The sequence below is a fragment of the Meleagris gallopavo genome, chromosome 16 (genome assembly GCF_905368555.1).
Source record: "Meleagris gallopavo chromosome 16, MGAL_WU_HG_1.1, whole genome shotgun sequence".
NCBI classification, from domain to species: domain Eukaryota; kingdom Metazoa; phylum Chordata; class Aves; order Galliformes; family Phasianidae; genus Meleagris; species Meleagris gallopavo.
In genome coordinates, this window is record NC_139419.1 from 14,382,361 (window position 1) to 14,397,672 (window position 15,312).

Genomic DNA, 15,312 nt, shown 5'->3' on the forward strand with positions numbered 1-15,312 from the left:
GAAAATGAACAGAAATTGTTAGAGAAAATTACTTCCGAACACTAAATTAATTTTGTTGGCCATAAAGTAATGGCTGTTTGTTTTGGCAGGGGATGGGAAAGGAAATTTTGCATATTCAGGAGCCAAGGAACTGAAAAACACTGAGGGGAGGGATGTGTTGTGTATGTAGAAGTGCCTTTATCTGCTTGTGCAGTGCCAGTCTGTGAGTGCAGGTGAGCATTCTGTGCATTACAGCTAAAGGCCTCTAACAACCTTCCTTTGCCCTTTAAGAGAGAATGGGCAGCTGAAGACAGAGTCGAGCACAGCACTGCCAGATCAGGAGCTGAATGGGGATGCTGCTGGGACGTGCACCAGTGCTGCCCCCACCATGTGGCTGGGAGCACAGAATGGCTGGTAGGTTCCCTTTATGCAGATTCTCTGCCTCAGTCGTCCTCTGGCCTCCACTTTTCATGTCCTTGCATATCTAGTTTGCTTTTGTTGCTAAAGTAGGTATTCATTACTGTTTCTGAGTCCTTAGCTCATAATGGGCGCTGTAACTTCACCTAACTGTGCACATTTCTGTCTTACCAAAAGAAAAAATGCAGGCCTGGTTAGTGTTAAGATGTGTGGCCTTGCTGCTAACCCTCCCTGATTTGTCCTTTATCCCAGGCTTTACGTGCACTCTGCTGTATCTAACTGGAAGAAGTGTCTGCACTCAATAAAGCTAAAGGACTCCGTGCTGAGTCTAGTGTAAGTACACACACCAAGGGACACTGAAGGAGGATGCTCAGTGCCTAAGCAGTATCTTCCATGGGGGTGGTAATTCTTTGTCAGTCATCTTTTTTCTTACTCTGAAGTGCATTGATCTATCGGGATAGTTTTCCTGGGGCTCCTGCTGAGTCACTTTCCTGTACAGTTGCAGACGTGAGCCAATACAGTGAATAAGGAAGGTACTACAATGTATTTACAATATCAGGTGAAAACAAGTGGGAAGGAGAAGAGGAAAATTTGAGAAGGGTTGTAAATAGGGTGGAACCTGTTGAAATTGATGGAGTTGATAGTGTGAAAGAGAAGTTAAACTCAGAAGGAAATTGATGATCTGACTACACACAAGGTAGGAGATTGGACTCTGAGCCCTTATAGGCCATTCCAGCAAGACTAAATCTGAATGGAAATACTAGAGAAAACATAAGAATGGTTTGCCTGGATATCAGAAAGAGGATCTGTTAAGTTTTTTATAGTTTTTCCTGTCCTGTGATTTCAGACATGTGAAAGGAAGGGTCCTCGTTGCTCTGGCAGATGGAACACTGGCCATATTCCACCGAGGAGAAGGTAAGGATTAGTGTAATAAAAGAAAAACAAGCTGGTCAAGACTGTGGCAGTTATTTAAATAGTATTCCAAGTCAAGAAAGAAAAAGTGCTAGATTGCCAGAGTACAAACACATAGTTAAAATGCATAGCTATTATATACCTGTAACCCTTATCCTGAATCATCTCCAGACATCTCCATATATATTAGAAATTTTCCAACATCATTTCCTGAGGTTTTCTGAAAAGAAAAAAAAAAAGTGTAAAAATGCTATATAGCATAGGTGGAACAAATGCAACATGCCTAGGAGCACATACACTGTGCAGTTGCTTGAGGCATGTTTGATCTCATCAAACATGAGATTAATGCATTTGGGTCATAACCAGTATTACTGGGCGTTCACAAATCAGCTGTACGGTTCGTGTGAAGGGAGCTCCAACAGCTCCGGGAGGCAGTGCCTGAGCAGATCATCTGTGCAGTGCAGGGAAGTTAGAATCTGTGTCAGTAGTGGAATTGGTCTCTGTGTATGCAGAAGGACGGAGCTAGGATTTTCTGGAAGACTGAAAGTCCCAAACAAATAGATCCTTCACATTGCACCACTTGTTCTTGTGATAAAGGAAAGATGTCTGAGTAAACTGATGTGCCTTAATCCTCTCATTTCAAGATATTTTTTTGAATTCTGTGTTTCTTGTCCTCTTCGCTGTTGTAGATTTTGTTTCCCTATAACTTCAGCAGTTCCTGAGCTGTGCTCATACAGCTCAGAGGAATTTGCAAAAATTGTGAATAAAAGAATTTATTTATCAGGTGTTCTTTGGGTAACAGTTTATCAACCAGATACTCTGGTTTTGTGCAATGTAATTTTCGATTCAGGCTTTTTCGTGAGTCTAAGCCTGACCGCTGGCACACTCTAAATGTTCCCATCAGAAATATGATAATGCTTCATCACCTAGAGGCAAAAGACAGTATCTATCTGATGAGGTAGAAAGTAAGAACAAGAGAAGAAATATCTGATTCCTTATCCTGGATTTGACAATTCACAGAAATAGTGTTGTCTGTGTATGCAGTGGGACAACCTCACCATAAAGAACTGCGTGCTCCATTTGCTTTTAAGTTTCCACAGAGTCTTGTTAGCTTGTCTTTCTTCTTCCCCTTCTGATTTTGTTGTACTTGTTAAGGAAGACTGTTCACTTCATTACTGTAAAAGGATCTGTAAATTAGCCTGAGCTGGAGAGCTTTTAGCCTACCAAACTAAGCTTTGTCATGTGCCTGCTAACTATAAGGCTGTGCCTGAAGCAGTATCATGTGCTGATGGGGAGTTCACAGACATAAGCAAGATCAGCTTTTAAGTATCAGCTAGGCCTTGTATACCTAGATATAAGTGGAATGGCAGAAATGCATCTTTCTGCTCTTATTTTTCACCCTAGATCGTCAGTGGGATCTCAGTAATTACCACCTAATGGACCTTGGTCACACCCACCATTCTATCCGCTGCATGGCTGTTGTGTACGACAGAGTCTGGTGTGGCTACAAGAACAAAATCCATGTTATTCAACCTAAGACAATGCAGATTGAGGTAAGAGAGCAAATGTGTGCATGTATGCATACAGATAGTTACATTTATTCTTCTATCTGTTTTCTGCTGCAGATATGGAAACACAGAACTTATTTGTTGTTGATACTGACTGGGATGAAAACTATCAAACTGCCAGCTGGGGTTATTTTGAGACCCAATCTGCCAGGGGGGGTTTTATTCCTTCCTCCATTGGCAGAGATTAAATCTTGCAGAAAGTCTGAAATGAGCGCTGTCTTTGCCTTTGTTTGTGAGACCCTGGGCTCACATGCTGTACAAACATGTCTGTGCATTACAGCTGCCTTCGTGTACAGTCTGAGACTTCTCCATCTGCAGGCATTGTGGCATGAAGGAAGAATAAGTCAGCAAGCCAAAGTGGTTCCACTTGCCTAATTAAAAAAAATAAAATACTCAGACCCTTTTGGTTGAAACATTTGTTTAGTGGTGTTAGTGCAAGCATGCTTAACAGTGCGTGGAGTAATTTACTCATAGAGAGAAGTGTTGAAGCTACAGTTCACATCAGTGAGCGAAGGCAGCTTGCTGATCTTCAGAATTTCTCTTGGAGCTGCTGGTTTCTAAATGTTTTTGCTCCCAAAGTGGCATGCAAAGACTGTCATATTCTCTGGGGAGCCACAGCTCTGCACCATGAAACTCATTGTTTGATACAGCATCATCTGTACCCTATACTGAACTTCTGAGGTCATGTGGCATTAATACATTTTGTCCAAGGCCTTTGAAACCCAAACAAGCAATCTGTTAAGGAAAATAGAATATATGTATAGATAATTGGAACACCTTTTGTGAACTTGCATTGCTCTACTTATGTGTCATTTCAGAAGTCCTTTGATGCCCACCCTCGGCGCGAGAGCCAGGTGCGACAGCTGGCGTGGATTGGAGATGGAGTGTGGGTTTCCATCCGCCTGGATTCCACCCTGAGGCTTTACCATGCCCACAGCCATCAACATCTGCAGGACGTTGACATTGAGCCTTATGTCAGCAAGATGCTAGGTGAGGCAGTAGGGATCGCCTCTCGATGGTCTGTTGCTTACTGAGATCAGAGAGAAGTGAAAATTCGTTAGCAGACATTGCCCAAAAGTCATACAGATTTAACTGCTGCTCCCATTCTTGTGTGTGCTTACAGGTACTGGAAAATTGGGCTTCTCATTTGTACGGATTACAGCCCTGCTCATCGCTGGCAATCGTCTCTGGGTAGGAACAGGGAACGGTGTTGTCATCTCCATTCCATTGACTGAGAGTAAGTGACATTTGTCAGAGATTTTTCTGTGCCCCCCTGAAAAGAGCAGTGCTTTGATGTAATTGGTGATTCCTGGCAGGTGGCTTTGGTGGGCTAATACTTTCTGGACATTTTTACTCTGAGCTTGACAAAGTGTTAGAGAGAAGAGCGCTGAGTGTGAGTGACCCAGGCCTCGATTTAACTCTTCCTCAGTTATGTAATTAAGTGTTCAGCTGAATGGATTTAACCTGTTTAAAGCCAAATAGACATTTTATCACTGTTCCTTTTCAATTCAGTTGAAGACGTATTTCTCTTGGGTGCCAATGTCATCTGTACCCTCTGTACAGCCTTCTCTTTTGAGGGTGACCTTGACAGAGCAGGCTGATGTGAACTGATTCTGTACCTACTGGGAAGCAAGTTGAAACAGTTGGGAATTGTAGCAAGTCTCCAAAAGGAGGAGGCTGTGGGATGAGAAGTCACCAGGAAGATCTCCCTGGAAATTTTTATCTGGTGTGGAGATGCTCAGATGTCTATGAGACTATTTTGCAGAAATTGACCTTAGAAAAAGCTTCATTTTCTCAAATTAGAGTTCAGTTTTTATTAGTCAAGTAGAAATCAGCATCCTAAGACAAGTCCAGTGGCAGCAGTTGTTGAAAGGCACATCTCCAGCACTGGAAGTTTAATTGAAGCTCTCAGTAAGCCTGTTCAGTACCTGCCAGTCATCATCTAATTTTTCGTGGTGGAAGGTCTGTTTCAAAATATAACAAGGAGTAGGACTTGAGGCTGACTGCAGCTCCTTTCAGTGGAAAGCAGCGAGATGTACATTTTCTCATCAGTGCTGGCAGGAAAGCTGAGAAGAAAATGGCTCTCAAGTAAAAGGGGCAAACCTGTTGCAACTCTTCTGGAAGTCAGAGTTGAGGTTGTCTCCTCTAAGGCTACTGGAGCTGAACACCTCCTGGGTCTGATGCTGTTGTCATAATTCCAATTTAAGCTTGTTCCCTGCTGTAAACCAGTTCCATTATCTTTTGATGTTTCTTTAAAAATGTGATAAGCTGTAATCCTTCACTAGAAACTTTAGCAATAGATCTTTGTGACCAAGGACCTTCATCTGTCTCAGATACTTCATTTGTCTTTGTAAGATAAGAGTAAAACGAGCAAGAACAGTGTTGGAATGAACTAATGGAGCCCGTAGCTCATGTGGTTTCTCCAAGTATATACATTTCTGTTGCTACCTGAATTTTCTCCCAGTAATCACCTTTTTCTTTTCTCCCATCCTTCCTGTCTCTTCCTGTGCCCCTTTGTGTTCCCACTCCTTGCCTCTGCCTAGCTGTAGTCCTCCACCGAGGCCAACTCCTTGGGCTCCGGGGTAAGTCCATTGCCTCCTTCCTTCAGCTTTCACTTCTGCAGCTGCTCACCTTTGCAGTCACTTTCCTACCCTTCCATCCTGCCATTCAGCTCTCCCCCTCCATTTTTCCTCATCTCTTTCATTTTAAGTTAGTCAAGTAAGAAAAGTGACCAGAGACAATAATGTAAATATGATCATTTCCTACGGTCTGAAACGTTTTCATCCATCTCATCAGCTGCCCCTCTGCTTTTTGTGTCAAGTACTTTACTATATAGTACTATGCAGTACTGCCTTTCTGGTAGGCCAGGTCTGAGTTGGAGACTGTGAGGATTCATTCATTCAGCTCCAGGAAGCAGGAGCACACTGTTCTTCCAAGGTCGTCCTTGATCATCCTTGGTTTTCTGAGGCTGCATCTCACATCAGTTTCCAGGCCAGTGTAGGAAGTGCTGTGACACCTGCCAGCTGCAGGTAGTCAGCCAACACTTAAAAGAAGAACTTGGATGAATACTGAGAATTGTTTGGTTGTGTCAGTTAAAGCAAGGTCTGATCTTGCTGTTCAGATTTATACTTGCCTCAGCGTTTTTAGAGACAGAAAGTGTTTTTTCTCATTGTAAGATGCTCCTGTCCAGAAACATTATTGGTGCATCTCTCTTCCTTTTAAAGCCTCTGGTAGTGATCACTGTGAGAAGCCAGATACTGAGCTGGAAGAGCCTTGTCTACTGGGGCTCAGCCAGTTCTGTCTGTCCTCAGTAAACCAAAGCACAGAGGTGCAGAAAGCTTTCATCTCAGGGATCTTCCCCCAGCACACACTGATTCTCATTCCTCCATCCAAATATTTGTACTTACCTCAGCATCCCATTGCAAATCTGCTAGGTGAGAACCTCCTTTGTTCCTGAGCCTCTTAATAACTGAAAACCAGCCCAAGCCAACATACACAGCTACAGATAGTAAGTAAGCGATTCATTTTGCTCTGTCAGTAAACAGGAAGTGAAAACCTTCTGATTTTAGTACTGTTTGGTTTTGTTTACTGATATGGGTACATGCAGAAGGAAAGCATTTCCCGTCCTCACCTCTGAGAACTGCTTTCTTCCCTGGTGAATGGAAGCTCTCCCACCCTGAAAGCACAGGCCTGATAGATGCATGCCTCTGAGCTCACCTTGAGGTCCTTGGATGCTGTGGATGTTGAACATCTTTTTGATGTTCGTTGTTTGAGTAGCTGATCTTCTAAATCAAGGACTAAGGAAGGCGCTGGTTCCACTGCTCTGACACTTGCTGGGCTGAGAGGCCTTTGCCAGACACAGAGGCTGCTGAAAGCAGCTTGGCGTGAGCAGAGGACTTGATTTGGAAGCAACTTCATTTCCCAAAATAGCAGTAGTCCTCCAGGTCTAGTATGGGAGACTAGAGCCTTGATTGTGTCTCAGGTACAGTGGATACATTTGCTTACATTGCCGAGTCCCAAAGGCTGATCACTAGGACAGTAAGTGACTTCTGAAGGCTGGACAGGATTGTTCCTGGAGAAGAACATTATTATTATTATTATTATTATTATTAGCGCACCCCAGAGGCCTTGTCTTGTGTGCCCTAGAGTCACTCTTGTCCACCACCACCACCAGGGAAGTGTGCATCATTAACAGCCAAATAAAAAAAGGACTTTGTTACTATGAATGGATTTAACCAGCCTAATAGAGAGGGACCATATAGACTGCTATGGTCTCCTCTGTTACAGGGATGGGATGCCATCTAGGGGGACCCAGACAGGCTGAGCAGTGCACTCAGGAGAACATCATGAGGTTCAACAAATCCGAGTGCAAAAGGTCTGCACCTGGGTCAAGGCAACATCCATTACCAGTACAAGCTTGGGGATGAAAGGATGGAGCACAGCCCTGCTGAAAAGGACCTGGGGGTACTGGTGGATGGCAGCAGGACATGAACCAGCACTATGCTCTCACAGTCCAGAAAGCCAGCCATATCCTGGGCTGCATCCAAAGCTGTGTGGCCAGCAGATCAAGGGAGCTCTGCTCTGTGAGAACTCATGTGGAGCTCTGCATCCAGATGGGGAGTCCTCAGTACAGAGAGACATGGACCTGTTGGAGCACATCAGAAATGATCCAAAAGATGGAACACCTCTCCTGTAAGGACAGGCTGAGAGAGCTGGGGCTGTGCAGCATGGACAAGGGAAGGCTGTGAGGTGACCTGAGAGTGGCCTTCAGTATCTAAAGGGGAGCTACAGGAAAGAAGGGGACAGACTCTTCAGCAAGGTCTGTGGTGATAGAGCAGGGAGAAATGGTTTCAAGCCCAAAGAGGGTAGATATAAGTTGGATAAAGGAAAAAGTATTTTACAGTGATGGTGGTGAGGCACTGAACGGATTGCCCAGAGATGTGGTAGATTCCCCATCTCTGGAGACGTGCAAGACCAGGCTGGATCAGGCCCTGGGCAACCTGATCTAGCTGTGGTGTCCTTGTGCATTGCAAGGGAGTTGGATGAGATGACCTTTAAATTTCCCTTCCAACTCTAGGGATCCTATGAGTATAACCCTTACATAATTCTGGGCTTAGTTCTAGGGCCTGTTCTATTCAATATTTTATCAGTGATCTGGATGTAGGACTGAAGTGCATCCTCAGCATGTGATGGCACTCAGCTAGGAGGTGCTTTTGACTCCTCAGAGGGTTGAGAAACCTTGCAGAGGGCTCTAGATAGATAGAGCATTGGGCAAGGAGCAACAGCATGAAGTTCAGCAAAGGAAAATGCTGAGTTCTGCACCCAGGATGGAGCAATGCTGGACACAAGCAGAGCATGGGAGACGAGTAGCTGAAGAGCATCTCAGCAAAAAGGGATCTAAGTGGTGACAGCAGGCTCAGTGGGAGCCAGCAGGGTGCCTTGGCACTAAGAGAGCAAACTGCATTTTGGAGTCTGTTGGGTCACAGCATGGCTGGCAGGTCAAAAGAGGTGATTTTCCTGCTGTACTCAGTATTGGTGTGGCCTCACCTTGAATATTTGGTGTAGTTCTGGGCTCCACAATATAGAAAGGATGTTAAGGTGCTTGAAGGCATCCAGATGGCAACAAAGCTGGTAATGGGACTGGGAGGCATGGCTGTAAGGAGAGGCTGAGGGCATTCTGGAGAACAGGAGGCTGGGGGTGACCTCTCTGCTCTGCACTCCCTGAGCAGGGAAAGCAAGGCAGGTGCTGTGCTTTGTGCCTGGGAGCCAAGGACAGCATGTGTGGGAGCAGCCCAGAGCTGTGAGGAGGATCACACTGGGAATCAGGAAGAATCTCTTTACATGAGGGGAGGGCAACAGTGGAACTTCCTAGAGAGGCGAGTGCTGCCCCATGCCTGTCAGTGTTCATGAGATGTTGGACTGTGTATTGAGATGCCCTCAATAAAATGCTTTAAGTTTTGATTAGCCCCGAAGCGGACAGACAGTTGGAGTAGATGATCTTTGAAGGTCCTCCCTGAACATTTTATTCTATAAGACCTTTTAAGAGGTTTGAATCCATAAGGGTTTTCCTTCATGGCTCATGAATTTTCTTTTTGATTGTGCCCTTCCTGTAAATGGGGCCAAAACTATCACTAACAGTGTTCTTTCTCCTGTCCATAGCCAACAAGACTTCACCCACCTCTGGAGAGGGCAGCCGCTCTGGCGGGGTCATCCATGTGTATGGCGATGACACCAGTGACAAATCTGCCAGCAGTTTTATTCCCTACTGCTCCATGGCTCAGGCACAGCTCTGTTTCCATGGTCACCGCGATGCTGTCAAGTTCTTTGTCTCTGTGCCTGGTAAGGATGAGCACAGCCCTTCCTTATGAGGGTCTGTTAGTGCTGTCCATTCTGAGGCAGGAGCTTAGGCTGACCTGCAGCAGAAGGCTGCCAGTTTCTAGCACTTGGCACTAGCCAAGTGCTTAGCACTAGCACTGTGACTCAGACACTGGTAGCTCAAACTGCAGTGCCTTTGAGGTTTCACCAGCAGAAGGCCTGCTCAGTCGTGTTTGTCTCTCAGAGTCCCTGAGGGCTGAACAGAGGCACTGATGGCACCTTTGTCCTGTCCCAGGCAATGTCCTAGCAACTTTGAATGGGAGCGTGTTGGACAGCCCCTCGGAGAACCCCAGCACAGCAGCCACAGAGACCGAGGGGCAGAAGCTGAAGAACGTCCTGGTGCTGAGTGGAGGAGAAGGGTACATTGATTTCCGGATCGGTGAGTGCCTGCAGTGGGGGGTGTGGAATTGGATGGGGTCCAAGGGAACTGTTTGTGAAGGAGAGGGATCATTGCTGTGGGAAAAGAAATCTGAAAAGCGAGGCTGTTTTTCTCCCACCTCCTGCTGCGGTGGCAGATAGCAAGTATTTTCCTTCCACAGCATGAAGCTGCCAAACCTTCCCCCTGCCTGTGCCTGCAGTGCTGTGCAGTCAGCATTAATGGCCCTGGAAAAATAAAAACATCTGTGCCACTGGCTGCAAACACTGCCGTCCCACCGGAGTCACCTATGCTGTTCTGGGGCACTCTGCTGTAAACATTGGCTTCCCCATATGGGAGGGGGTTTTCCCTTTAGCTGGAGGCAGTTTGTTCCATTCACAGAAGCCTAGTACAGAAAAGCACCGTGCTGTTATAAATGTTCTCCAGGCATGCAGGGAGGTCTCGGCTCCTGCTGCCTGTCATCGGACTGCAGAGCCTGTAGCACAAATATCCACCTCCTCTGAACAATTCCAGGGCAGTGTAGCTTGGGATTTTCTTTCCAGCCTTTTTTACTCTACTTTCTGTCTTCAGGGGATGGAGAAGATGATGAGACAGAGGAGAATGCAGGAGATGCCACCCAGGTGAAGCCAGTACTTTCTAAGGCAGAAAGGAGCCACATTATTGTGTGGCAGGTATCCTACATCCCAGAGTGAGAATTTCTCCTTTCCTACCAATGTAAGTGTCCCTGTTCCCACCTGAATGCCACGATGTACATACAGAACGCCTGCATTATTCCTACTGCTGGAAACCGACCCCAGACAACTGCAGCGGCTCCTGCCTCAGACTGTGACCCCTTTGTAACCTCTGAACTTGCAGCTTTCATCTTGGGCCCATGAGCTTTCTGCGTGGTTGGATTATTGTTCTGCTCTGGAGCTGGCGTCTACAAGGAGAGAAATGACAGCGCATTGATAACAGTGAAGCTTGGAGCCAGAGCTGTGCAAAAGCTTTGCCCAGGGCTGGGGAGCTGGACAGGTGGTGGGTCTGGTTCTCCAGCAGGATGCCTTGCTCCCACCTGCATGAGAAGTAGTACAGCACCCTGGCATCCCCGCCAAAGCAGCGATGGAGGATCACAACTCCTACAGCACCCCAGAAGAAATCCTTCCTTGTTCACCAGTGGACTTTCCACCTTATCCACTATGCACAGAGTGCACCCGAGCATAGAATAATATCCCACAGACTGACAGCAGCCAGGTCCATGGAGCCTCAATAGAAAGGAATGTCGAGGTTGGGAAGTGCTTTTGCTGTTTGGCTGGAGAAGGTGGCAGGGCCATTAGTGCGGGGAACGCATCCTCCACACTTGCAGATGGAAAATCTCCCTCCTCTTCTGCTGCTTTTATCATAGCAGTAGTGTGCTGGGTGACTGCATGTGTCCAGAGGGGTTGTTTGGTAGCCTCAGGTGGGTGACAGATGGTTGATTGTGGAGGCCATGGGGCCTTTCAAAACTATTAACAAAGAAGTACTGGAACCCTGTTATTTTGAAGGGGGAAAAGGCAGTGATTTTTTAACTCCCCAAAAAAAAAAAAGTCAACCAGAAAAGAATTGAGTTCATTCGTTTTGTGAGCCTGAAAGCTTTAGGAGAAAGTTATCTCTTCGTAGGATTTATTGGCTTTTAAAATAGAGGCAATGGCAGATAATGTTGGTGTGCTATGAATTCTGCATTAACACACTGAGATTACTTTGACTCATCAGGTTCCCATCCTGCTGGAAGGAGGTGGCTGTTTTCCTTTACACGGTGGCTGTCAGGTTAGGAAAGGCTGTGTAGGTGCAGTCAAGGTGTACAGGCTGTCTCTTGCCTGAGGTCTTGAAGATAAGGGAATTGAGGCCAGATCTCCCAGCTCCTTTTACCCAGCATCACAAGCACTGATTGACTTGGTTAGCGAGTAGTTTAAAAAGCTGGATCTCTGTTACTGCTCTAAAGAATGACAGCCTCTGAGAGAAATTCTGACTGCGCTCCTTGTGCAAGCTGTGTGTCCTGCTTAGAGGAGAAGCAGCCAAAAATGCAGCCAGGGAGAACAGTTTTAAGCTCCATATTCGAAGTGTGGCAGCTCCAGATGTAGAGGCAGTGGTTTGTTTTCCCCTTCTGACAGTTGCAAGTCCTTTCTCTACAAAGACTAGCTGTTAGCAATGAATTTAGAAGATCCTGGAGGCTGTCTTGTTGGTTTCCTGGATCTCCCAGGGGTGTCCACCTCCATCTCTGAGGAATATGGCCTGTGCTTGTTGACATGGGCCAGGCTGCTCCCAAGCCTTGTGGTCTGCAGCTGTTTGTGTGCTGCAGGAACACAGCATTCACTGGGGAAGCTTTAACACCTGTCCTCATTCAGCAACCCTGAAATGCTCTTTGGATCCTCAGTTCCAAAAAGGCTCGGGCACACAGTTCCCATCCAGGGAGGCAAGAAGACCTACCCAGAGTGCAGAGGCCTCAGCCATCAAAGTATGGGGCCACGGTGCTTCCCACACTGCCTGAGCAGCTGGTGACGTGCAGACCCACGCTGCTCCTTGCAGAGGTAGGCAGCCAGCTGGGCTGTATCTTCAAGCCAGCAGCTTGCCAGGATTTGTGGCTTGCATTTGGCTGACTCTGCAAGCAGCCATTCATGTAGAGGGGAATATTTGAGAGGAGACATCTCACTGGGGCAATGCTGACCATGCCAGACGCTCACTCATATCTCCAGAATGCTTTCTGCTAGAACAGGCTCTCTGGGTCACGGCACAGGGTGCAATAACAGATGTTTAGACAGCAGATTCCACAGATATCTAACAGTTAGAGCCAGGAAAATGGCATAATTTGGTGTCATTTAATGGCAAATGCTATTCTTTAGGTGTGTCAAACCTTCAGCGTAAAAATACAGGATTGCAACGTTCTTACCTCTTACAATTTGTTCTCTATCTGGTTTTAGCAGTAAAAGTGACAATATTCAGTCTTCTGTCACCCACTGGTCCATGGCAACATAAGGAAACCACTCTCGGGCCTCTGCCAGCAGGTTCCTTCCCAGTTTGGTGCATGGTTTCCTTCAAGAGAAGCACACATGTCAGAGGGGTGGCTCCAGCTCAGCCTCTGCTATCAGCTCCTGTTGGGATGTGGTGGCTGCTGGGCAGCAAGGTGAGAACTGACTGGCTTCAACACACTTCCCTGTCATATCTCCACTGTGATGTATGTAAAGTATCTTGTATGTTACAAAAGGATTTTAAAAAGTGTCTTAAGGCCTGTAAACTCCGCTGTTTGGTCTGAAGATGGCATTCTGTAAAGAGACCGCTGTATGAATACGTTCCCGTGCTTTTTTCCCTATGCTATCAAACAACAAACCATATCTGTTCTGTATGTAATAAATGTGTTAACATCAGCAAGTGCCAGTGCGTCCTATTGCTGGAAAGGTCACTGGGATTTCCGCTCAGCCTTTAATAACATCATGACACTCAGAATGGTGGGAATGGCTCCCATTCAGCAATTAGCAGGAAATGAGATGTGTGTTCCTCACTGTTTGACCAGGAGGTGCTGGTCCTGCAAGACACGTGCCCTTGAAGCCAGTGCACACTGTGGCTTCTCTCAGTGTCAGAAATAAAAGACAGATCCTTCAGCTGCAGTCTGTCCACATGTGTCCTTATGGACCCCTTTCAGACAAGCTGTGGGGAATCTTCCATCAGTTCCCTGCTGATACCAGGTGGAAGTTGACAAAGTGCAATAGGAATGGTGACATTCAACACTTAAGAAGGTGAGTTCAGCTGTTCCTCCCAATCCCAGCAGTATTTAGATACGCTCATACTTATTTTGTAGAATTGAATTCATTCAAAGGATGTGTACAGCAGTAATAGATCAGAGACAGAAAAGGAGTGAAACATACTAAGATTATGAATATTGACTCAGACAATTACCAGCTGTCAGTCTGTATGTTGAACTGCATTAAGCAGCTACTGCTGTCTTCCTAGACAACTTTAATTGCATGATGAGCTGCTTCCTCATTAGCTGCATTGCCTGTGCATCCTAAGAGCATGCATATAAAATTGCAAATAGCAGCATGTTGTAGTAGCAGTGACACAAATAATTTGGTGCAGCACCCTGAGAACAGAGCACTTGGCTCACACACTTGGTACTAACTGCTGTGCTCACTTAAATAGGCCATCCCCATCTGCTACCCTTATGAAGACCTGGGGAAGAGCCCACAGCATTATGGAAAAAAAGTGGCCAAGCCTTGCAGGTCTAAAGTGACTTCTGTAGTGTGCTGGGAGCTGTAAACCAGCTCTGGGAGAGAGAGTCCTGGCTGCCCAGGAGCCGTGTGTTCTAAGCAGAAGGGTGAAGAAGCAGAAAGGTTCCTCAAGGACACCCTGCCAGGGGTCAGCTGGCAGCCCTGTAGACCTGCCCTGCAGGAGCCGTACAGGACGCCCAAGCCCCTCATCTCAGGAGCTGTGTCCACAACATGGCAGGGTGTGGGGCCACCAAGCAGTGATCCTGAGCTGCTGGCAGAACCTCAAAAGCCTGGTTTGGAAGCAGGGTCCCATTCCATCTGTTTCTTCTGTTTCTGCTTCTGTCCAGGCTCCCTATCCATGCCCTGGGCCTGACCCATTTCTTGCTTTGTCTCTGGCTGTTGGTGGGTGCTCTGCTGCTGCAGGCTGCCTGGAGGAGGGCACTGCAAGTTCTGGCTGCTCAGCCAGGCTATGCAGGACCGACGATAGGATTGCTCCTTCTGAACCCAGAACTACTTTCTTTCCCCATCCCATAGCAGTGTTAATGCATTATCAGCACTCTGGACTTGCCTCCTATGGATGCTCCCACTGCTTCAAAGTCCTTCTGAACCCTACAGCTCCCTACAGCTGTCCACAGCACAGGAGCAAGAGCCCAGTGTTTCCCAACTATTATGGCTCACTATAGGACCAGCTGTTAACCCACATGAAAGCCCTCATCCATCTTAAGCCTTCATGAGCCTTTGGGGAGGAAACCTGTGAAACACAGGTAGCTGCTGACCTGTTTGCTCTGTCTGGTGACAGCCTCTTTCTGGCAGCTGCAGCCACGCTACCTTGTGGCATCAAGGCCTGCCATGCAGACAGAGGGCACAGAGTCACATTTTTGCTTTCCTCCAGTAAATCCCTTTGGGCAACTTGTGATTTTAGGATGCTGCTGCAAATGCAACAGCAATTCTCAGACAAAAGTGCCAAATGTTGAACTGCAAGGAGCTGAACAGCTCGTGACACCTTCACACACAACCAAACTGGAGCCCCCCACCACAGTCATTCCTGACACTGCACCAAAGCCACAACCATTGGGAGAAGAAATGAAAACATAACCTCTGCACTAAGAAGATGCATTTTTGTAACTTTCACCACAATGTGCTGCACCAGAACAAGTGATATTTTGCAACTGGCTTCAAATAGTAAGAACTAATCCTGTATACCTTCCGTGATCAGAATTAAAATGATTCCTCTCATCTCCTGACAGCCATTGCTGGGAATAATGCTCAGTATCCAAAGTTCAGCTGTATTCTTGCCATGCTGTTCATTGCAGTTATATGTCAGTAAATGAGATGAGACTGCACTGGTAAGAGGAATTGATGCTCTACCTCTATTGTAAAGGCTAAATTTGGACCCCAACAAATCACGCTGATCTCCAAGCACTGAATAAATAAATCACCCACCAAAGAACAGATTTTCTTAGAAATA

The 15,312-nt window shown here is 46.4% G+C and overlaps 1 protein-coding gene across 25 annotated transcripts in view; it reads left to right on the plus strand.

The window, feature by feature from the left end:
• The window catches only part of MAPK8IP3 (mitogen-activated protein kinase 8 interacting protein 3), a 73,430-nt gene extending 60,426 nt beyond the window's left edge, over positions 1-13,004 (plus strand). For 22 of the 25 annotated variants that reach the window (XM_085237933.1, XM_019620877.3, XM_010719898.4 and 19 more), the window contains 10 exons: positions 271-393; positions 649-729; positions 1,244-1,311; positions 2,713-2,861; positions 3,695-3,866; positions 4,000-4,113; positions 5,420-5,458; positions 9,036-9,215; positions 9,487-9,630; positions 10,198-13,004. In XM_085237933.1, the coding sequence (XP_085094059.1) occupies positions 271-393; positions 649-729; positions 1,244-1,311; positions 2,713-2,861; positions 3,695-3,866; positions 4,000-4,113; positions 5,420-5,458; positions 9,036-9,215; positions 9,487-9,630; positions 10,198-10,319 (1,192 nt within the window). In that variant the 3' untranslated portion in view covers positions 10,320-13,004. The remainder of the gene's footprint in view (positions 1-270; positions 394-648; positions 730-1,243; positions 1,312-2,712; positions 2,862-3,694; positions 3,867-3,999; positions 4,114-5,419; positions 5,459-9,035; positions 9,216-9,486; positions 9,631-10,197) is intronic. The other 3 variants (XM_019620883.3, XM_010719909.4, XM_010719908.4) reach the window with 1 other exon arrangement.
• The last annotated feature ends 2,308 nt before the right edge of the window (positions 13,005-15,312 follow it).